The sequence below is a fragment of the Molothrus ater genome, chromosome 11, assembly GCF_012460135.2.
Source record: "Molothrus ater isolate BHLD 08-10-18 breed brown headed cowbird chromosome 11, BPBGC_Mater_1.1, whole genome shotgun sequence".
Taxonomy (NCBI): Eukaryota; Metazoa; Chordata; class Aves; order Passeriformes; family Icteridae; genus Molothrus; species Molothrus ater.
The window spans coordinates 2,656,131-2,678,408 of NC_050488.2; the positions used below are offsets into that span (position 1 = coordinate 2,656,131).

At 44.4% G+C, this 22,278-nt stretch overlaps 1 protein-coding gene across 2 annotated transcripts in view; it reads left to right on the forward strand.

The window, feature by feature from the left end:
- Positions 1-22,278, forward strand: part of VGLL4 (vestigial like family member 4) — a 93,654-nt gene that overhangs the window by 32,357 nt on the left and 39,019 nt on the right. The window contains exon 1 of one of the 2 annotated variants that reach the window (XM_036404718.1): positions 9,973-10,433. The exons of the other annotated variant lie outside the window; for it this stretch is intronic. Coding sequence (XP_036260611.1) covers positions 10,352-10,433 — 82 coding nt within the window. The 5' untranslated portion in view covers positions 9,973-10,351. Of the gene's footprint in view, positions 1-9,972; positions 10,434-22,278 lie in introns of those variants that run through there. 2 annotated transcript variants of the gene reach the window in all.

Genomic DNA, 22,278 nt, shown 5'->3' on the forward strand with positions numbered 1-22,278 from the left:
CTTGGTGCCTGTTGGTGCATGCTGTGCCTCTCTTTGTCACCCTTGCAGCGAATCAGTGCCTCCCACCAGGGATGTGACTCCTCCTCTCACTGTGCTGGCCCAGCCCCAGCAATCATTTTCATGACACTTCAATTCCTCCAACTTCTGCAAGCAACAAGCCCAGAATTTTTGGCAATAATCTGATTTACGTAATTAGCCCAGCTCACCACCTACAGCTAATTTTTTTTTCTTTTTCTTGCTTGGGAGTTGAGATTTGTTTATAGGGGAATTTAATCTCAGTGAAGAGCTGCTGGGACCATTAGGACTTCCTCGTCTTTTGCCACCAGTCCTGCCCCAAAATAATGCCTTTTTTCCCCTTTGCTCTGGAAGGAGGCGGATGTGAACTGCAGTACAGCCAGGACATCTGTTTTTCCACCTTTATGGGAAGAAGGTGGAATATCACTGAGTTAGAGCAGCAAAAACTGAGTTCATGGATCTGAGACCACCTGTAGCTCGAGAGAAAGGAAGTAAAAAGTCAATAGGAAAAGAACCAGGACAGGGAGAGTTAAGGGGCTACCCTGAGACTGTGATCTGGCATTTAATTTTTGGGATTTCAGCATCCCATGACTGAGTATCTTTGGGTGCTGTGTGTGCCTTGGCCTGTCCTGGGGCTGGTCTGGAGGGAAACACGGAATTTTCAAGCCTGGAAACAGGGAATTTTAAATCCTGGGTTGTTATAATATCTCCTTTAAGCCAGGTCTGGAGGTCTATAACACATTCGAGATAGCTCAGCTACCCTTGGAGGCATAAAAATCAGTAGGATGGCTTTTGTTGTGTTTTGTAGTGTTGGAAACAAAAATGTTTAATAAAAGGCAAAATAACAAACAGAGAAAAACCCAGCTAGGTGCAGGAGGTCTTTGCTCTTGGTAAAACACCTCACAAAAGCCATTAGTTCTTTTGTTCTCTTCTTTTAGTTTCTTTCTTCTCTTCTTTTTCTAGTAAATTGTTCGGGTGGGACTTTTTGGCTCCTGTTCAATTGACCATCCTTAAGTTTGAGGTGAAATCCCCCAGGTCTTATGAGGTGGCTTTTCACCTTATTGAGGAGAGAAACTCCTGGGCTTCTTTCTTTTATGAGGGGACAACGTGTTATTGTATCTTTAAACCAAGTCTCATAAGCTTTTAGAAGTCTATAACACATTCAAGATTGCTCAGCTATCCTTAGAAGCATAAAAATCAGTAAGATAGCTTTTGTTGTAGTGTTGCAAACAAAAATGCTTAATAAAAAGCAAAATAAACAAAAAAAAAAAACAAGCTAAGTGGAAGAAGTCTTTGCTCTCAGTAAAACACCTCACAAAAGCCATTGGTTTCTTTGCTTTCTTTTTCTAGTAAATTGTTCAGGTGGGACATTTTGGCTTCTGTCCAATGAACTATCCTAATTTTGAGGTGAAGTCCCCCAGGTCCTATGAGGTGGCTTTTCACCTTATTGAGGAGAGAAACTCCTGGGCTTCTTTCTTTTATGAGGGGACAATGTGTTATTGTATCTTTAAACCAAGTCTCATAAGCTTTTAGAAGTCTATAACAATTCAAGATAGCTCAGCTATCCTTAGAAGCATAAAAATCAGTAAGATAGCTTTTGTTGTAGTGTTGCAAACAAAAATGCTTAATAAAAAGCAAAATAAATAAAAAAAAAAAAACAAGCTAAGTGGAAGAAGTCTTTGCTCTCAGTAAAACACCTCACAAAAGCCATTAATTTTTTTTTGTTCTCTTCTTTTTCTAGTAAATTGTTTAAACAAGACTTTTTCGCTTCTATCCAATTAGCTATCTTTAAGTTTGAGATAAAGTCCCTTAAGCTTATAAAATACCTTTTTCACCTGATCAAAAAAAACCCAACTTCTAAGCTTTTTCTTTTTAGAAAAGACAAAAAAATAGCTTTGTCACTCCATCAACAAAGAGCACACTCCTTCCCTGGGTCACAAATAATTCATCTTTGATTGGGAAATTGTGGTGAGATGGGATGGGGGCTCTGGGTGAGGTGGGATGGATGGGTTCAGCAAGAGAGGAATGGCTTGAGGGTGGTTGGGATTGGTGGAAGGAGAGAGAAAGTAGCTTGAAATGAGTGAAAAGCGATGTTAGGATGGAAAATATTTTAAATGGCTGAGGAAATTTTGGGCATCTTGTGGAATATTTGTCACTTTTGGGGAAATGCTGAATTTCAGGAAGTGAAGGGGTGGTGGATGTGAGCATTGGGGGAAAAAAAAAACCTCGATATAAAAATCCTGATATAAAAAAACTGATATAAAAAACCTGATATAAAATCTGCCCAGCCAAGGCTTTTTTTGTGGTTAAAATTTGGTAGCTGTGATCCTTTCCTCTCTGCCTCTGGGTAAAAACAAGAAATGCTAGAACATGACAAAGCTCAGCTTGTGGTCACTGCAAATTCCTGCAGCACCTGGGATTTCTCATGGCCTTGGGCACCAGCTGGGGCATGGGCAGTGCTCACCAGAGGGAGGTTTTCATGACTTTTTGGTAAATTAAGGGAGATTTTTGGTAAAGTAAGGGAGTTTTTTTGTAAATTAAGGAGATTTTTGACTTTTTGGTACATTAAAAGCCAAAAATTTGGTTTAAAGAACGTTCTCTGCTTTTAAAGGTGGTTGTGTGATTCCTAAAAAACCAGGGCAGAGCTGGCAGGGGGGAAGTGATGGGAAATGTAAATATAGATTTTATTGGTTTGCCAGAAAGCTGGAAGTTAATAACAAATATCTCTTTTAATCCAAAACATAAAAAAAAAAACCCTTCTTTTTTCCATTTCTTTTTGGAGAGCAAACACCAAAAGCACAATAAAAAAAGCTAGTGTTGATTCCACTGAAAAATAGTTTTGGTGAGGAATTTTCAGCATTCTCTGGGTTTCATTTTTGGAAGGAAAATGTACCTGTGGAATTAGAAATGGTAACTTTGATCCTTTGGAAAAGGGGTTTCAGTTCCATTCAGTGCCAGGCCTGGCCCTGCCTGGGGAGCAGCAATGTTGGAAGGTTGTGCTTTGGAACAGGGAGGGCTTTTGTCACTGCTTTTCTGAGGTTTTCCCTATTAATTCTCTGTTTCTGAGCCCTGAATTTGTACTTTGGACAGCAAAGGCATCCTCTGCAGGATTTATGGGATTAGGACCATTTATAACATTCCACTTGTGTCCTACAGAACCCTACACACATCCATGTGTGTGAATAAATAATGGATAATATTATATATTTATATACTAAAACAAGCTCTTTGTCTACTAATACTTTAAATAATGCAAGGGCACTGCTCTTTTTCTTGTTTTCTTTGTTCTTTTTTCTTCCAATTATCCAGTGGACACCCCTCAGCATCCTGAGCAAAGGGTTGGGGTTTTTGTGAGCACGAAAATTTGGGATAGGTGAGAATATGTTTAAGGTTGGGTTTGTTTTTGTTTTGGGGTTGTTTGTTTGTTTGTTTGTTTGTAGGGTTTTTTGTTTGGTTGTTTTTTTCTTTTTTTAGGTGTGGTAAAAAATATTATCAAGGTCAAATATTTTTGAAATAATAGAGAACAAGACACTCAATTGGAAAAGAATAGCCTTAGAGCTTGAATGAAATTTCACTTTAATTTAATGGAATAAGTTGCAAGTTACATAATTGGGTTTTGCAATAGCTACTTCTTAATATTTTAATCTTAAAATTTAGGATGAGTAATTGCTGTGATGTGTAGATGCCAGAATTATTTCATTCTTTAAGAAAAGTTGTGATTGATTTTAGTGCATGGGACAGCATTGGGAATCCTGGTTTTATCTCATTTATAAGGTGATGATAATTATTGGAATGTTCAGTCTGTGTGCAAGCAAGGTCAGCTCCACAGATTTACATATGTTAATGCCTAAGCTCAATTAGGCCATACACATTTATATATATATATATTTATGTATTTCTATAAAAAAGTGTATTTCATGTCTTGCCAAGTGAGCTATAAGGGGAAATGTTTTCAAAGACTTGAGCAATCTTAGAGCTCTGTGCTTTATTTCTAAACCCTGCAATTAGTGGCTTCTGGAAACAGGATTTGCTTCTTCCCAAAGCTCAGGGATACACTTGGTAATTTTGAAATCTAACCTCTAAACACAGTCTGGCTCCTCATTTTCCTAAGTTAAAAGTGGTTTAGATGCCTGAGCATCAAGCTGACTTAAAATTGCCTTTTTTTTTCTTTAGTAATCTCTCTTTTTTTTAATTTTCTTTTTTTTTTAATCGTCTCATTTCTCCTAATTGAAGAATATAAAGGATTTTTTTGCCCTGCTAACACAATGTCAGGGCATGGCAAGGTTTGCACGTCACTGTTTGCATCTGGAGGCTCTGGTGGTGGTTGAGACTCTTTGTAGTTCAAGTTGAATTATGTTTGTGATTATCATCAACCCTTCAAAAATTTACATTAGTATGCAAATAAGAGAAAAAGATTATCAAGTTTTTAATTAGCACATAACAATTTTCCCACCCAGATAAACTAGATTTATCTGTTGTGTGCTTTAGCTGTATTTTTGAAGTGTTCTCAGCCCAGCCTAAGAAAACAAAAAGAGAAAAACAGCAGCAAATTGAGAGCTGCAAGATACCAGTGAGAAATGGAAAATATTCTTGATAAACCAGACACCTCACCCAGCACCTCTGTGCTATTTTATATATTCACACAGAACTAAATGTGGGTTTTTTTGGCCAAAAAAAAATACAAGGGAAGCTCTGTGTGTGCCCTGCCCTGGATTCTGCCTTTCCTGGCCCAAATTCCCCCCTGGAAAAGGCTGTGGAAGGACAACAGGTGTGTTTAGTTTGGGGTGGGAGGCAAATGATCCCCGCTGCTGAGGGCAGGTTTTCATGAACCAAAACCTTTTTGAGTTGATAAACACCTTGGGATTTTCTGATCTGGTATGAAATAGCTGGTCCTAAATCACTCAATATTTACCAACAAGTGATCTGAAGGTTTTATTTACCACCACGGTGAGATGCTGTTTGAAATCCGTGTGTCTTTAAAGAAGTGAGTAGGGCAGAGTAAGAACTGAAGTACAGAATAAAAACTGCAGTACAGAATAAGAATTGCAGTACAGAAGGCATTTCAAAGAAAAAATTAAAAAGAAATTTAAAAAGTCCATCTGCCAGTCCAGGCAAGCCATTCCCAGCTCTTCCTGGGCCCTACAAGTGCCTCAACTCCAGGCACTCTGAGGCATCTCTGTATTTTGGGTTTTCCTGGCATGTTGTTCTCTGGGGATTCCAGTGGGAGTTACCCAGCACTTTGTGGCACTCACACACTCACTAACAGGTTTCCTCACTAGATAATGCTGTGTTTGGGTTTTTTAAGCAGCATTCCCTAAGTTTAGGTTATGACAAGAATGATAGGATACACAAATTCTTTTGTTACAATATTGGGTGTAAGTTTCCTATTTCAGGCTTGAGAAGCTCCAGGGATAATTAAAAGTGCATCTTTTGTGTTCTATAAGGTCTGGCACATTTGGTTGAAACCTTTAACCAGGGGACAGGTGAAACAGGAAGGCATCAGCTTGGGCTCAGAGATGCCCTACCTGATGGGGCTTTCTTTAATTATTGATTTATGTTAAGGGAACGGGTAGTTGGGTGTGATTAAAATCCATTTGCAATGCAACTATGATTAGGGAAAAGAAGTGGAAGAATGCACATGGGAATAATGTGTGTTTTGATATTGTCTGTTCATTGAGTGCTTAATGCTTTGTAAGGAGTGTGTAAAGTTATTTTTGTGGTATGTGACTCACTGAGGGAAGGGTTGTGTTTGTGGCTCTCAGAGGCACAGCTGGGAGATTGCTGCTTGTAAGGAACTTGAAATGGCATTTTTCTTGTCATCCATTTCTGGCCTTGCTGTGTGTTCAGGCCATTCTAACTGTATTTCCTCATCACACATGAATGGATTTCAAAGCAAACACCCCATCCTGCTTCAAGGGGAATTTTTGGTTTGCCTTTTTCCTGTGCAGTGCACTCTGACAAATATAAGAACAGGGGTTTTGAGAGCAGCTTTTCCCACCCACTGCCATGGAGTGCATGGAAAAAGAAAAGCCTTTTCCTTCATCGCCACCTAGCAACCCTCAACTCCAATTTGCTCTTTTCCTAGGGCAAGGAAAAGGGTAAAACCTGTTTTTAACTGTTCTTGCTTTATTCCTCCACCTCCTCCTCAGTGTGCATTGAGGTTCCAGTAGGTGCCTGCCTGACCTGAGGAGCTGCAGCTGATAATTATTGACTCAAAAATAATAATAGAGATTCCATTCAGAACTGGAATTATGCTGAGCAGCACTGTGGGGCCACACAGACACAGCAGAGTGTGTCCCACCTCTACAAAGACTGTTTTTTCTCTCAGTTGCAGAACTGGTCACTGTTCCAACAGTTGCTCTCTGCTGATGATCTCCATGGGTGCAATTTCAGTTGTCTCCCATCCGTGGGGTTGATTCTCAGCCAGTGTTGCCCATTTGCCCCCTGGAAGTTGTTGTGGAGTGCAGGCACCAAAGGAATTTGATTTTCTCAGGCTCTTCAGCACTGCCTGAGGCAGCAGCTCCTGTGAGAGAGGAGAGGGCAGAGAAAAGGCACAGAAAAGAGCAGCTCCCTGTATGTTTGTAATGCTCTAAAGCAGCTCAGTGCTTGTTCAAATGCTCTAAAACCCATAGAAACTCACTGTCAAATCTGGTATCCCAGACTCGATATATGAAGAGTTTTCCCTACAAAAATCCAGGTGAATAATACAGAGTTGTAAGGATTTACTTTTATATTAAGTGGTGATTTACAGTGGTGATTCACCTGCTCTCTTTGCTTTCCTTGCTTTGCTTTTTGTGTGTTCTGAGGTTGTTGTGTGCAGACTGGATTTGCTTTCTGAGTTGAAGTGAGGCAGATCCCCGAGGGGCTGAAGGCTCTGCCCTGCTCTGCGGGATAATCAGAATAAATCCCATGTCAATCCCACCCGAGCCGTGCCTTTCCCGTTACCTCTAGAGGCTGCTGTTGTGTTAAATTCAAGTTCAGTGCGTGCCCAGCAGATCCCAGGGCTGGGATTCACTCCAGGAGCAGGGAGGGTGCGATCCTAGAGGAAATTCTGCAGACAGGGAGAGGCAGAGATGCCTCAGCTCAGCTCTGTGTTTGCAGCTATCGGGATGTAGCAGGAACTGATGACAAACAGCCTTTTTTTGCCAGCCACTGCTGATTATTGGTTTCAGTTCAGTGCAAGGTCTCTCAGAGTGATGAGCAGCAATGTGAATTGAGAATTTGCTGACAGGAACCAAGTACTTTACAGTGACCCTGTCAGCATTTGAGGTTAATGTCTGCTGGACTTGGGTTTGTTGAGCTGATAAAATTTTCTGTCAAAGTTTTCCTAAGAATGGATTTTGGGTTTAAAAATTAAAAATCCATATGTTTACATTGATAATTCCCCCTCACTCTTACACTAGGCATTGCCTTGCTTGCAGCATAGATATTTTAATTTAGAAGATATTTTAATTTAGAAGTTCAAAAAGCTCTTGGTGTTTGGTAGACTTTATTATTATTTATTGTGAAGCATGCTTATTATGCAACATTTGACAAGTCCAATCAGAGTTTGTACTGAAATGCTGAAAGCCATTCACCTAACAATGCCTAAAAACCTGCACACCAGTGACTGCTGGTCTAATAAAGAAGAATTAACTCCTTTATTAGTGTCTGGACAGCACTCCTGAGTAGTCAGTAGTTTCTGGACAGCACCCAACCACGCTTTTCCAAACAGCTTGAAGAAATCTATAACTTTGAATATAGAGAGTTCAAATTGGACTGGGAATTGTAATGCCCATGTGCACCCCTGTCTCGTAGAACACTGCTCTAAAGGAGTTTAAATGGTGTTTTCTTCCTCATCACCTGCACCTCCCACAAAAATCAAAGTATTTTAAAGTGAAAAAATCAAATACTTATCTTCTTGTCCTTCCCAAGCACCCAATACATGTGTTGCATTCCTGTGAATTCAGGGATGCTCTCTATGATATAAACTGTACATATCAAAATATTGTCCCCAAAATTGGTGAGGAACTTGCATTTCATGCTGAAGAAACGTGCCTCTCTTTTTTTAATGTTGTAGGTGTGGGGTTTTGTTGTTGTTTATATCTTAGAGGGCTCAGATTTCCCTTGATGTCTTTATTAGATGGCTGTTTTAATTTGATGGATTGGTGTTGAATATCTGAGTATGCACAGTATGCAAAACTCCTCATGCCCCGCTTAAAAATCACCATACACTACTCTTTATTAAAAATGTTTCTCTTTCTAGAAAACAGCATGGGCTGCTTTGGTCTGTGTAGTTGCAACTATTGCAAAACAACTGCAACTTTTTATTCAAGAAATGTACTGTTACCTCAGCGTTGTGTATCTAAAGTGGGGAGAAACCTTTTTTATGTTCTAGGCAATCTTCCTTACAATATTCAGTAGACACCAGCAGTAAATTTAAGCTACCTGTTCTTACTGAAATACCCAGAGCATTTTCAAGCAGTGATTCTCAAAATGCCATCACAAAGGGTCACTCTGTGAGTCGCTTCTGTCTTGTCATCCCTTCCCCTTCCTGAGGGGAGAACTTCTTGTGATCTTGTCATCCCCTTCCTGAGGGAAGAAGTTCTCAGGGTGGAAATGGAAGTTTTTTACTGCTGTGCACCATGAAGATTTCCCATCCCAGATGGGCAGGGATGAGCTGTGCTCCAAGCTGAAGAGGGCAGAGGGAAAATTAGGATTCTATTAGCTTTTTAAATTTCTCTTTTCGTATCAGTCAGGTGCTGATGAGCCACAGGGAACGTGAGCTGATGCCCATTGGGTTGGCACATGTTGCCACCCGCCCAGATGTTTGTTGTGCTGTGTCAGGATGAGTGGCACACATCTGTCTGAGAGCTCTGGGCTGCAGAAGGGCACCACATCCCGGGATGGGAGAGCTGCAGAAGGGCACCACATCCCAGGATGGGAGAGCTGCAGAAGGGCACCACATCCCGGGATGGGAGAGCTGCAGAAGGGCAGCACAGATCTGGAGATGGGAGAGCTGCAGAAGGGCAGCACAGATCCAGGGATGGGAGAGCTGCAGAGGGGCAGCACAGATCCCGGGATGGGAGAGCTGCAGAAGGGCAGCACATCCCGGGATGGGAGAGCTGCAGAAGGGCAGCACAGATCTGGAGATGGGAGAGCTGCAGAAGGGCAGCACAGATCTGGAGATGGGAGAGCTGCAGAAGGGCAGCACAGATCCTAGGATGGGAGAGCTGCAGAAGGGCAGCACAGATCCCGGGATGGGAGAGCTGCAGAGGGGCAGCACAGATCTGGAGATGGGAGAGCTGCAGAGGGGCAGCACAGATCTGGAGATGGGAGAGCTGCAGAGGGGCAGCACAGATCTGGAGATGGGAGAGCTGCAGCAGCACCAGCCTCCAGCGCCTCTGTCACCTCAGCCGGAGCTTCGGCAGCTGCTGAAGAGCCAGAGCCCGGAATGTTTCACCACTAATAGCCCTTAAAAAATCCGATCTGGCTGTGCCCTGATGGAACTGTAGCAATGTGTGCAATGCCTGTTTATATGGAGAGAGAGAGAAACCTTTTAAAACTATTTATATATAAACTATGTACACGGCGCAATGGCCATTGCCTCACGCCTTTTATTTTGTCTCTCTCATTCCTGTGATTCCATGTCTCATTCCTGCCATGCCAGGCCGTGATTCCATGGCTGCTGTTGCTGCAGCACCGCATTACTCCTCGCTGTGAGGCGCTGAGGCCGTGCCGGGGAGCGCACAGAGGCAGAATTAGTTTCAAACAGCAGCCTCAGCACCCGCCCGTGCCCGGAGGAGGCCCCTCAGCGCCGCTTCCTCCCCTCGCCGCCGCCTCCTCCTCCTCCTGCCGCCGCTGTTTCCTGTGCGAGCGGCTCTGACGCGGCCGTGCCCTCCCTCCTTCCCCCGCTCCCCGCCGGGCCCTGCGGAGCACAAAGCACCCGCGGCCGCCGGCAGCGCCTGCGCGGGGCGGGCCGGCCTCTGAGGGCAGCGGGCTCGGAGCGGGGCCCGGCGGGCAGTGCCGGCCACTGCCGCTGTCAGCGCCGGCGCTCGCAGCAGGCTGCGCCCTCCTCCCTGCCTGCCCTGCCCCGCCGCCTTCGCTTTGCTTTTACGCTCTTATTTTTAATTATTATTGTTGTTATTTTTTAAAAACAAAACTTGGAAGAAGCCCCCGCGCTGCTCCCTTCCCCCGGCCCGCAGCGCGTTCCCCTCGCGTTCCCCGGGCTGTCTGAGCCCGCTCCCTGTTCCCGACCCGCTCCAGGCTGGGCCTCTGCTGGGCTTTGGAAGCCGGGAGCGCCTCGGCACCGTCTGCCTCCCCCTCCCGGAGCCGCTCGTCTCCGCCAGCCCGATAAATGCTGTTTATGAGGATGGACCTGTTGAACTACCAGTACTTGGACAAGATGAACAACAATATCGGCATCCTGTGCTACGAAGGTAACAGCGCCTGGCCGCGGGAAATCAGTGGTGCCCTGGCACGGGGGGGAGCGGGTCCCTCGATCCCTCGCACGGGGAGGGATGGATCCCTTCCAGGGATGGATCCTTCTCGGAGCCGGGCTCGCAGTTGTTTGTCAGCGGGGATGTTTTTGGAGATCGCCGGTGCGGGACGCCCCGCGGGCTGTTGTCAGAGCTTTGTTACAAGGCAGAGATTTCTTTCTTTCTTTGTGATTTTTTTTTTCTGTTCTTTTCTTCATTTTATTTCTTTTTCCCCCCCACAATCCGCGTTTTCAGCGCCAACTTTCCTTTCCCTCTCCCTGCTGGCACTAAAGGCGGAGGTTTGTCCGTCTGGGGTTTGTCCGTCTGTCCCGGCGCCGCGGGGCTGGGCCGCGGCCGGACACGCGTGGGCCCGGCCGGGGCCGAATGTCCGGCGTGTCCCTGGCGTGTCCCCGCGGGGCCGTGGCCATTGCCCGGCGTGTCCCCGAGTGTTCCCCGTGGCCATACCCCGGGCCGTTGTGTCCGGCGGGCCCGGGGCTCGCTGCCCTCCCCTGCCGGCCCTCAGAGCCCCGCTGGGCCGTGCCTGAGGCGGCAGGGCAGAATCAGCTCGTTCGTGTGCGCCGAGTTCTCTCTACGTGCGGCTGCGAGAAGCGGTTATGGCTTGGCTTTGCCTGCACTGAAAGGCACCACTGAGCTAATTCGGCTTGGCAGCGGGGCTGGTTTTGCTGTAGCCACACACCAGCGCCGCGAAAAGCTTTGCTTTGCTTTGGTTTTTTTTTTCTGATTCAGCAGGAACGCTTTCCATGTTCGTTCAGAAAATAAACTTGCTGGAGTTGTCAGGAAAGAAACAATGAGGAGCGTACACAGGCCAAGGAGAAATCTCCGCTCAGAAAAAGGCCAGGCCAGAACGCAGGCAGCTGAATCTCACTTTGGAAATTACAGTCCCTTCTATCCCTAAACCAGCATGGCCACATTTCTTCCCTTCAGGAAGTGGAGGGGCTCCCTGTTCTACTTTTAATGTCTTTGTTTCTCCTCTTTTCCTGCTTTTTCTTTCCTGCACAAATATGTATATATTCATTCAGATTAAGCTCTTTTACAAAAGACTGAGCTGAAAAATACAGAGCTGGAGTTCTGTGAAGTTGAATTCCCAACTTCTTTCTTATGCCATGCTTTCTTTGTTAGAGCAAGAAAACTCTTTAAAAAAAAAAAGCTTTCAGGATCCTTTTTCATTTCAGGGTCCCTTAACTTTTTCACTGCTCTCTGCAGTAATTAGTGTTTTCTTTGGAAGCCCTTGGTAACTTCTGATGAAGACCATGAAATTTCATGCAAAGCTTTATTTACATAATGCATCTTTCTGAGCGTTCTGTTCACTAAGTTTTGTTGCTTTGTAGTTTTGGCTCATTAGTTCAATTCATTGTAATTATGCCTGATATTTATGGAATATTCTTTCCAGGTAATTGTTATTTAACCAGATCTTAGCTTTAATAGTTCAAAAGCAAAAGAACAGCTTGAGGAATACACTCCACTGGAGCAGTTTTTGTTTAGGTTAAACATCTGTTGCTATTTTCCTTATTCTGGAAGTTAACATTTTTAACACTAAAATAAACACACACAAAACGAAGAGAAGAAAAGCAAAACTTCAGTGGTGTTTATATCCCAACGGTTTAAAAAGTGTAAACACTGGCAACATCTGCTCTGAACTCAAAGGGTGTTTTAGAGATGCCTACAGATCTTCCTGGCCTCTGCCACAGTATTTATTTTAGAAGTGAGTTGTGTCAGCAGTGATGGATCTTGTCTTTCCAGTGACACTGTTGCAGTAGGAACGACATTGACAACAAAACACCCTCTCAAACTCAGTTAATTAGGATTTACTGAAGGCCACACTTGAGCTGCTTATAAATTGATGCCTTCTTGAAAAGCACTTCTGAAGATGCAGGATAAGATAAAAATAGGTTTGAAATTTCAGAGGAAAGAGTGATGGGCCTGTAGGCCACAGGAAATAGATGGGTTCCTTGTTCCTTTAAATTCTCTCTGGAAACATTTGGTTTTGGTTTTTGAGCTGATTTCTATGCTGGTGAGCTATGCCAGCATGTTTTATGCAGTTTACTGGTGATTTTACTCCTCTGGCACTGGAACTGTTGGATTTGCAACAGCCTGTGCATCAGAGATGTGTTGATACCTAAGAAATAGGAGAAGTTGCTGCAATGTGTGCATCTGGCAACCCTTCAGTTCAACATGGAGCACAGGAGTGTGATTTGCATCCCAAGAGGAGTCCTGCTTTTTCTTGCCCAGCAAGAGTCCCAGATAGCAATTTGTTATCTGGGAGCTGGCTGCAGGCTGCTGAGTTAATGGCAGCCCTGGAGAGGGGCAGGAAGCTCCCAAGAACCTCAGCTGTGCCTTCATCTCAGGCTGCCCCTCAGTTGTGCCACTCGTGGTCACTCTCCAGCCATGGAGTTCCCAGCATGGAAATACTGTGCTGCTTAGTTCATTCAACACACTCTGATTTTGGGAAATGGTGTTGTTCAGTTCATTCAACACACTCTGATTTTGGAAACTGGTGTTGTTTGGTTCATTCAATACACACTCTGATTTTGGAAACTGGTGGTGTTTGGTTCATGCAACACACTCTGATTTTGGAAACTGGTGTTGTTTGGTTCATGCAACACACTCTGATTTTGGAAACTGGTGGTGTTTGGTTTATTCAATACACACTCTGATTTTGGAAACTGGTGGTGTTCAGTTCATTCGATACACACTCTGATTTTGGAAACTGGTGTTGTTCAGTTCATTCAACACACTGATTTTGGAAAATGGTGTTGTTCATTCAATACACACTCTGATTTTGGAAACTGGTGTTGTTTGGTTCATTCAACACACTGATTTTGGAAACTGGTGTTGTTTGGTTCATTCAATACACACTCTGATTTTGGAAACTGGTGGTGTTTGGTTCATTCAATACACTGATTTTGGAAACTGGTGTTGTTCATTCAATACACACTCTGATTTTGGAAACTGGTGTTGTTCAGTTCATTCAACACACTCTGATTTTGGAAACTGGTGCTGTTCAGTTCATTCAACACACTCTGATTTTGGCCTCCTCTCTGGGGGCAGAGAAGAACTGGTGATAACATAGATGGGATCTGCCTTGTGGGCAGCAAATTGTCCTTCTGCTGGGCTGGGAGTGGGGAGCTGGGAGTTCTCTCATGAGCTGTCCAAAAGTGAGGCTGTGCTGCAGGTTTGGCTCTGCAGGTGAAAGCTCACCTGAGCTTGGCTGTTTTCTCAAACATGGGGTGGTTTCTTTCAGTTTTTGTTGTGAGGTTGGTGAGCCACAGGCACAGGTTCTCCAGAGAGGCTGTGGAGTCTCCACCTTTGGAGATACTCAAATCCCATCTGAGCATCCCACCCTGCCTGAGGCTGGTTTGGAGCAGGAGGTTTCTAAATGGTCTCTAAAGGTGCCTTTGTAGCCTCTTGGAAATTTCTGCACACTCATGTAATTAAGACAGCCAGGAAAAGGATTATGACCAGAAATGAGGGGAAAGAGTTTAAGAAAGGGGGTCCATAACTCTGAAGCACAGGATGAAGCCATTTCCTTTCCTCAAGGTTGTTTGTTTTACATTGATTATTTGTGTCCTTTGAAGGGGTTTCTTAATCTCATTGCTACCTTTGAGCCCCCATGATGCCCCATGGTAATCTCAAATCCAACTGATGCTTTGGGAGGAAAACCTGAATGTTAATGTGTTGGGGTCTTTGAAACAAGTTGCATAAAAAAGGCATTTGAAAGAAAATTTTTTAAATCATTCAAATGAGGATGCTTGGTCCTCCCTAGTGGAAAAGGACAATTATATTTCAAGCAATTTATTGTAATAGTTTTAGTGCAATAGGAAAGAAAAGAAGAAATAATGAGAGAATTGTTGCTTGGCATCTGGACGCTGATCTTGAGCGTGAATACATCTGATATTCTTCTACTCAGCACTTGCTGCCGGTGATCAGCAATGGGCAGTTTAACAGTGGTGCTGTCGGATCATTGCTCGGCTCCTAAGGAGCTCGGGCCATGGGGAAGCTGCGGGAGCCCTGGCTGAGGTGCACTCTGAGGCAGGCTGGCATTCCCTACCCAGTGACAGCCCCTGCACCCGGCCAGGTACTCGGGGCTGCAACATCTGCATCTCGTTTTGTGCTGCAAACTCACTGACCTCCAGCTCAATACTCCTTCAGAGCCCGCCGCTGAGGTAATGGAGTGCTCCGAGTTAAACAAAGCAGAGCTCAGGTGATGCTGCTCTTTGACTCCAGCCAGTTCTGGCTCCTGCTTTCCCACGGAATATGCATGAGCAGGAGCAGTCTCCAGGCAGATCCCTTTCCTTCTGTTGTTTATCACAGATGGTGCTGTGGTGGAAGGCAGATTTCTGCCTTCCTTCCTCTCTCTCTCCCCGTTTCAGATGCTCTGGGTTATTGCTGCATTCTCAGGGCTGGAACTGCTGTGCTGGGAAAGGTATAAAGAAATGCAATAAGATGCTAAGAAATCCCCCAGGCATGTTACTTGGAGCACTCCAAATAGTTATGCAGAGTTCTCTGGATAGTCCAGAAGACTGGGATTTTATTATTTTTTTTTAATGAAGAAAATTGGATCCAGATTTCTAGCAAAACACCCCTTTTTGGTTGCAGGACAGCTTTCATTAGTTAGTGGCATATTACATAATTATTTCACTGACTTCCTGTAAGGCTGGAGAGTTCCTTGGCTTGCAGAGCTGGGTGTCCTCTCAGGGCACTGAAAGCATCCTGAAAATGTCTGTGTCTTCCCCAAAAGGCCACTTCAGATGTTTGCTGTCAGAGGCACAGATCCTGCTAACTTCATTTGCTTTTTAATGAAATGCAACATGTTTTTTTAAGTTATAAAAAAGAGTTTCCATCAGCTCTCTCTGCTGACCTTGCATTTTTCGCTTTCTCTACCATCAGTTTCTCCTATTAACTGCAAAGTTTGGGTTAGTTTCTAAAGATGTAAAATGACTTAAGCACTATTCTTCTGCTAAGAATTGGATAAGAATCTCCTTCATGGCAAATTAAGTGTTCTTATTTGTAACACAGTGTAAAATTTCTGTTCAAAGCCATGTAAATTAAGATGCACCTACAGAAGGCTCCCCATTTATAGAACATTCTGTGGGTTTTGCATTTTCAATCTCTTTCATCTTCAGAAAAAAAAAAACAAAGAGCCCCAGCTTCACAGTTGGGCTTTTCTTGCTCATTTCCTCCTACCATGAAGTTGGGAATATCCTCTTCAGGACTGACATAAAAATTCAGTTTATTTTCCTCCTTCATCAAAGGCAGGATAGATTTAGGTCATACTTGAACTTTTTTTGGTCTTTTTTTTCCCCTGGAGTTCTGTTGTTCTCATCCTGGATGCTAGTTCAGCACTTGTACTGAGAACTCAAACAAGGAAATGAAAAACCCAAATAGAATCGAGTGTTATCCCACAGCTTTCTGTAGATAAGATAGGCAGCATATTTTTTTTCCTGAGATAAAAGGTAGTGAGGTTTGTAGCAGTAAGTTGAAGTCTGTGTTAATGAGCAATTTGCTTAAAGGCTGTAACTTGTTACTCACAAGTCAAATTTGTTACAGTGCCAGCTCTCTTTGGATATAAATCCAGGGATTTTAGGAGACATTGAAAAAGCTTAAATTGCTCCAGAGTTTGAACAATGCACTGCATTGTATGGAGAGCTGTTAGAGAAAAAATAAAGCTTAAACAACAGTCTTCATTGTGTGGCATCTAAAATTATGAATGAAAAAGTTCATCCATATGTATTGGCTTTGCCTTTTTTAAATATCTGCTTTGCATGAAAATAGTCTTCTATTAATTTCTTCTTGAGCTTTAATACAGATGGGCCTTTCTATTTGATTTTGGCTGAATAGAGTGCAGAGTTTGAACATGCTGCATGCAGACACGGTGCCAAGCCATTTAACAAAGTTGTTTACACTAACAATAATCCAGCAGGACAGAGCCTATCATTTCTGCCTGATAATAGTGTGAGGTAGTGGTGAACACAAGTTCTTGGAGAAGTGTTTACAAGAATGCCTTTATACTTCCTCAGCCTTAGAGAACTGGAGGCCTTTGGGCTTGAATTCCTTCTTTACAGGCAGCCAGTTTTTCCTGCAGCCTGCATCATCCCCCTGCAAATTGCTCTCCAGATCAGCAGGAGAGCTGCACACACAGGGCCATTGTTTGTCCCTGCTTTGGGGACAGCTCTGGGATGAGGCTGAGGGCAGGACAGACAGCAGCAGTGCCAGCAGCCTCCCTCTGCCCTTCCACATTGCCCTGGTGCTTCATCTCCCAGCTCTTCCCCAGTTTTTCCTGCAGCCTGCATCATCCCCCTGCAAATTGCTCTCCAGATCAGCAGGAGAGCTGCACACACAGGGCCATTGTTTGTCCCTGCTTTGGGGATGGCTCTGGGATGAGGCTGAGGGCAGGACAGACAGCAGCAGTGCCAGCAGCCTCCCTCTGCCCTTCCACATTGCCCTGGTGCTTCATCTCCCAGCTCTTCCCCACGTTCTCAGTCCCTGCAGGGGTGAGTGGGGCTCAGGGAGCACTGCTGTGTGTCCTGGGAGGGAGGATGGGGGGATCCTCAAGGCTGTTGAGCTCTTAATTAGGGTTATCTCTGCCCCCTTGGAAACCTCATGTTTGCTCTTAATAGCAGGGGTAGCTGGTACTGATTGAGGGTAGGGTGAGCTTGGGGGACTGGAGTTCACAGAATCACAGAATGTCCTGAGCTGGAAGGGACACACAGGCACCATGGGTCCAGCTCTTGGCCCCGTACAGACCTCAGCAATCCCACCCTGGGCATTCCTGGGAGCTCCTGGAGTTCTGGGGGCTGTGCCCATTCCCTGGGGGATCTGAGCAGTGCCCAGCACCCTCTGGGGCAGAACCTTTCCCTGAGATCCACCCTAACCCTCCCCTGATGCAACTTGAGGCCATTCCCTTAGAAAAGGTCATTCTTGTTAAGAAATATCTCAGTACAGCTTCTTGTGCAACCTTGGGGAAGCTGAGGTAGCCAGCACCACCACAGCATTGGTTCCAGCCAAAGGAAAAGTCACCCAGAGACCTGGGTGAGGTGATGGGACTCCATCACAGATCCTGTTTGAGTAGGAATGGCAGTGCTTAAAGTCACCTAAAAACAAACCTGGGTGAGGTGATGGGACTCCATCACAGATCCTGTTTGAGTAGGAATGGCAGTGCTTAAAGTCACTCACAAACCTGGGTGAGGTGATCGCATCCATCAAAGATCCTGTTTGAGTAGGAATGGCAGTGCTTAAAGTCACTCACAAACCTGGGTGAGGTGATCGCATCCATCAAAGATCCTGTTTGAGTAGGAATGGCAGTGCTTAAAGTCACCCACAAACCTGGGTGAGGTGATGGGACTCCATCACAGATCTTCAGAGATCATGTTTTAATAGGAATGGCAGTGCTTAAAGTCACCTAAAAACCTGGGTGAGGTGATGGCATCCATCAGAGATCTTGTTTGAATAGGAATGGCAGTGCTTAAAGTCACCTAAAAGCAAACCTGGGTGAGGTGATGGCACTCCATCAAAGATCTTCAGAGATCCAATTTTAATAGGAATGGCAGTCCTTAAAGTCACCTAAAAACAAACCTGGGTGAGGTGATGGCACTCCATCACAGATCCTGTTTGAGTAGGAATGGCAGTCCTTAAATCTCAGGGTGATGTGGGTGCTGGAGACAAAAGTGTGAAACTGAGGTTGGAATCATTCCTTATCTAAGTTTCACAGCTGGTAGGTATCAGATTTTTTAAAAACAGGAGTTTCTAGAGTGTTTCCTTGTCTAAATTTCATGGCCCTGTTTGGTAACAGATTTTTTTAAGTAACACTTTTATTCCCTTTTCTTTTCAACTTGGTTGTTGCAAGTGTTAAAAGCAAGAACTTGTTAAACATAGTAGCACTTGCTGCAATCCAGCTTTTCCCCCCAAAAATGTTGTGTGCTACTTTGTGCCTGATGTTGGGTTTGGAGAAGCAGCTCCTGCACAGCGGTGTCCATGGCTAGAAGCAGATGATATCTGGGATAAAGTGGAATGTTGCAGCCTTTGGTGGCACACAGGGAGAGGAGGGAAGTTGCCTTCAGCAGGCTCTGTCAGCTCAGTTCCCTCACAGAACCCATGGCTCCTGTCCTCTCCTAATTCCCCTGGTTACAAGAGCTGGGATTATTTCAAGCCGTGTTCCTTTTCACTCCTCATCACTGAGTGTTCCCTGTCAGCTGTGAGAACCAGGCTTTGCAGTGGATAACTTTCCTCCTATCCTTCCAAATGTTGCTAGCAGGTTCCAGGAAATATATTTGCTCTCCCAGGGAAAGTTTGGAACCAGTTGTGTTTAAAAAGCAGTAGATTTTCCTGGAAACCCATTTGACAGGGCAGGCATGGAAACCTCTCAGCACTGCACTTTCCTGCTTTGTGAGGTTTAATATTTATTTCTCAGCATGCAGAAATATGGGGGTTTTTTGCCTTTAAATATGGCTTGTAGTTAGATGTGAGAGAGATTTAGTCAGTTTTTGTTGTTTTTTTTTTTTTTGCCCAGGGTAGAAATGACACAGTTTTATGGGAATATAAACCAATTTGGAACATTTATTATGTTTTGTTGTAACTCAAAATCTCAGATCAGCAGATTGAAATTAGTTACAACCTACCAAGTGTCCAGCCCAGCCATCTTTTGCATGAGAAGAGTGAAACCCAAAGCTGCTAAATGGATCTTTTTGAGTTGCTGCTGTTCTTTTGGGAATGAGTGGGGATTTATTTCTTTTGCAAATGGTATGAACACACTGTGCTTGCACTTTAGAGATGATATTGAGACTTGAAATTTTGTTATTTAATTGCTAATGTTTACTTCTGAGAGTAAATGAAGATATTTGTGACAGTAGCAGGTTTGGACACTTTCAGAGCAGAACCTTTCAGTAAAATATGATTTCTTGGCTCCTGATTACAACATTGGAGTTGTTTTCTGTGATGCTCTGCTGATTGTAATGAAATATCCCTGTGAAGAAAATTAAATTGTCCAGGCAGAGGGGAAACTATTTCTATGAATGGAAATGATCTGGGAAGATCAGTAAATGCCACACAAGAGCTAGCCAAGTAAAACAGGTCTATTCAGTTGTTCTGCTTCTATTCTTTGGAAAGCAACATCTTCTAAAGACAAAAACTGTTCTTAGCATGGAGAAAAGCAGCTGACACAAGTGTGGCACCACCTCTGTGGTGCTTTTCTCCAGAACACACCAAATGAGCAAAGTGCTGCATGATTCACCTAAGGCAAGTCTGAACTCGGCCAGTTCCTTGCATTTAGTATAAATATTTATGGCATTGAAGGGGATTATTTTTTTTTATTATTTTTTTATTAATTTAATATTCTTCCTGATGCTCTGGATCCTTTTCAGATGTGCTCCTCAGGCATGTGGTGAGCAGTGGTGCTTGTTTAACCCCCCAGGCTGGAGTTTTCCTGCTGTGCCATCTCGGAGCCTTGGGGCTGCTCGGGCCAGCTGGGGCAGTGCTGACGTGCACAATTTTCCTGCTGAGCACTCCAAACCCAGAGGTGAACACTCTGCTCTTGTCCTGCTGCAGGCCATCACACTGAGCCATTTACCAAAGGTAGCAAAAATAGGAATTCCAGCGTTAGCAGGGATGTTTACAGAGCCTTGGCTGGGTTCTCTAGCTTCAAAAATGCTTCTCTTACTGATGTTACATAATCCATGTATTTAACTCAGCTCAGCACAAAAAAAAAGTTTAAAAATTGTAATCTTTCTTGAAAAACTCTTAAAAGTCCAAATATCTAAGACTGTGAGTGCTTTGAGGTACATTATCTCTGCCTTAGCAGCTAATCTGTGGGTGTTCTGAGTTGTTCTTTGCAGTACAGTAAATTGGACACTACCCTGTTTGAGTTCAAGTGTTTCTCAAGTGGTGTGTTTAGCAACAAGTATGACAGCAAACATTTTAATATATTTGCATATATTTTTAATCCTCTCTGCAGAATCCTTGCTCTCACAGAAGCCCAGTTAATGCAACTTTTAGCCAGGCCTGTGAAATAACCAATGACTGTTATCCATATTTACAGTGGGGAATGGAGAGCTGTAACTGCTTGAACTCCCAGGAGTCTGGGATAAAGCTGCCAGCAGCATTCCAAGTGCCTCCATTGGAATATTTGCCACAGCTGCTAAACCTTACTGTGACCTCTTAGTAAGGAAAATTGCTTTTACCTGTTAGAGCTGTTCAAATAAAATAGGTCATTAATCAGCCAAGCAGGTAAGAACAATGATGGACTCGATCCTTACTTTGTGCTCAGCAGTCATGGAGGGCAAACAGGAGCTTTTGGACCCAAATCTTGTGACTTTGGTCCTTCTGTGGTGGACCCCACCCAAAGTGAGGTGATGGAATCTCCTTCTGTGGGTGTAGTTGAGTCTTTTTAGGTGATAAGAGGCATGAGGCCTTGCAGACAAAGTGGGGAAGAATTTGAAGTTCCCCAGTCTGAGGCACAGGACCTGCCCAGGTGGGTTCCTTGAGATCAGAGCCCGTGGAGTTGGGTAAAAGGAACGTGCCCACAGATGTTAATTTTATATTCCCTTTGCAGGATGAGTTGGGATCAGAGGCTTAATGAAATAGCAGTCCAGCTGTGCTCCTGCAGTGCAGGCCAGGCTGAGCCCATTTATGACCTGAAGCAGGGCTTCCAAACTTTTTAATTAATGCTGCAGTGTCTCACTGCCCCCAGCACTGCTGTTTGGTTCCATTAAAAACTTCACAAACTGCTTAATTATGGGGTGCAACATCTGCAATGTGTGACAAGGGGGTAGAGAGCTGCAGAAATGCTCTTCAAGTGAGATGAGGAAGGCTTTAACAGATATTCACTGGGGAATGATATCCCAGTGATGCAGTGAGAGGTTTGATTTCTCCTGTGGGAATAGTGTGATGTGAGTGCTGGGTCACAAACACACAGCTGACGTGGTTTGGTTACCTTTGTTTTACCAAGCCAGCTGCACTTTGTGTCTTTTCTGGGTTCTCTCAGGATTGAGTTGCTTCTGCAGCTCTGAAATAAATAGAGAAGGGGCCTGGAGCTGTTGTCAAAAAGGAGATTCAGCTAAGGAGCAGCAGGTGCAGGGCAGGAAAAGGCAGAGTGTAACTTTGGTGCTGCTCACCCCTTCCAACCCCATGACTGTCAAGATAACTTCAAAAACAAGAACCTCTGCTTGTTCTTGTTTTCTCCAAGAGTTCTGGAAAACCTGTCCTCAGTGCCCAGAAAAGTGTGAGAAAGGCTGCCTGGGCAGCATGTAATTTCCTGGTAGCCAGCACAATCCCTCCCTCTGTGTGCCCTGCCTTCTCTTCCCCTTGGAGAGAACATTGATTGGGAGTGACCCTGCAATGTGGCCCCACGGAGCAGCCTGAGCTTGTGAAACAGCAGCTGAGCTCTGGGCTGCCCAGGGCTGCCATCCCTGCCTGCCCTGGCTCCCTCTTAGCCCTGGCACAGCCTCAGCCATCCCAGCCCTGCTGCTGCTGGCCTGAGCACCTCAGTCCTTCTGGGCAGGAATTCACTCTGGGCCAGCAGCTTTGCCACAGCTAAACCTTGTAGGCACAGTTTGAAAGCTTTGGTGCTCTCTGGTTAGTTAATTTGATTTCTCTTCATCTCTTCATAGCCATTTGCTTTTTCCCCAGTAAAATCAATGTAGTTGTGGGACATGAACCCAAGATTAAAAACTGCTCTGTTAAAGGCACAGATTGAGTTTTATCTTTTTCCTTAGTGGTGCTGTGGACCTGGTTTGGTTTTTTTTTGGAAGACAGTCCTATCAGTAACAATGGTGATATTTTAGCTTTTATGTGT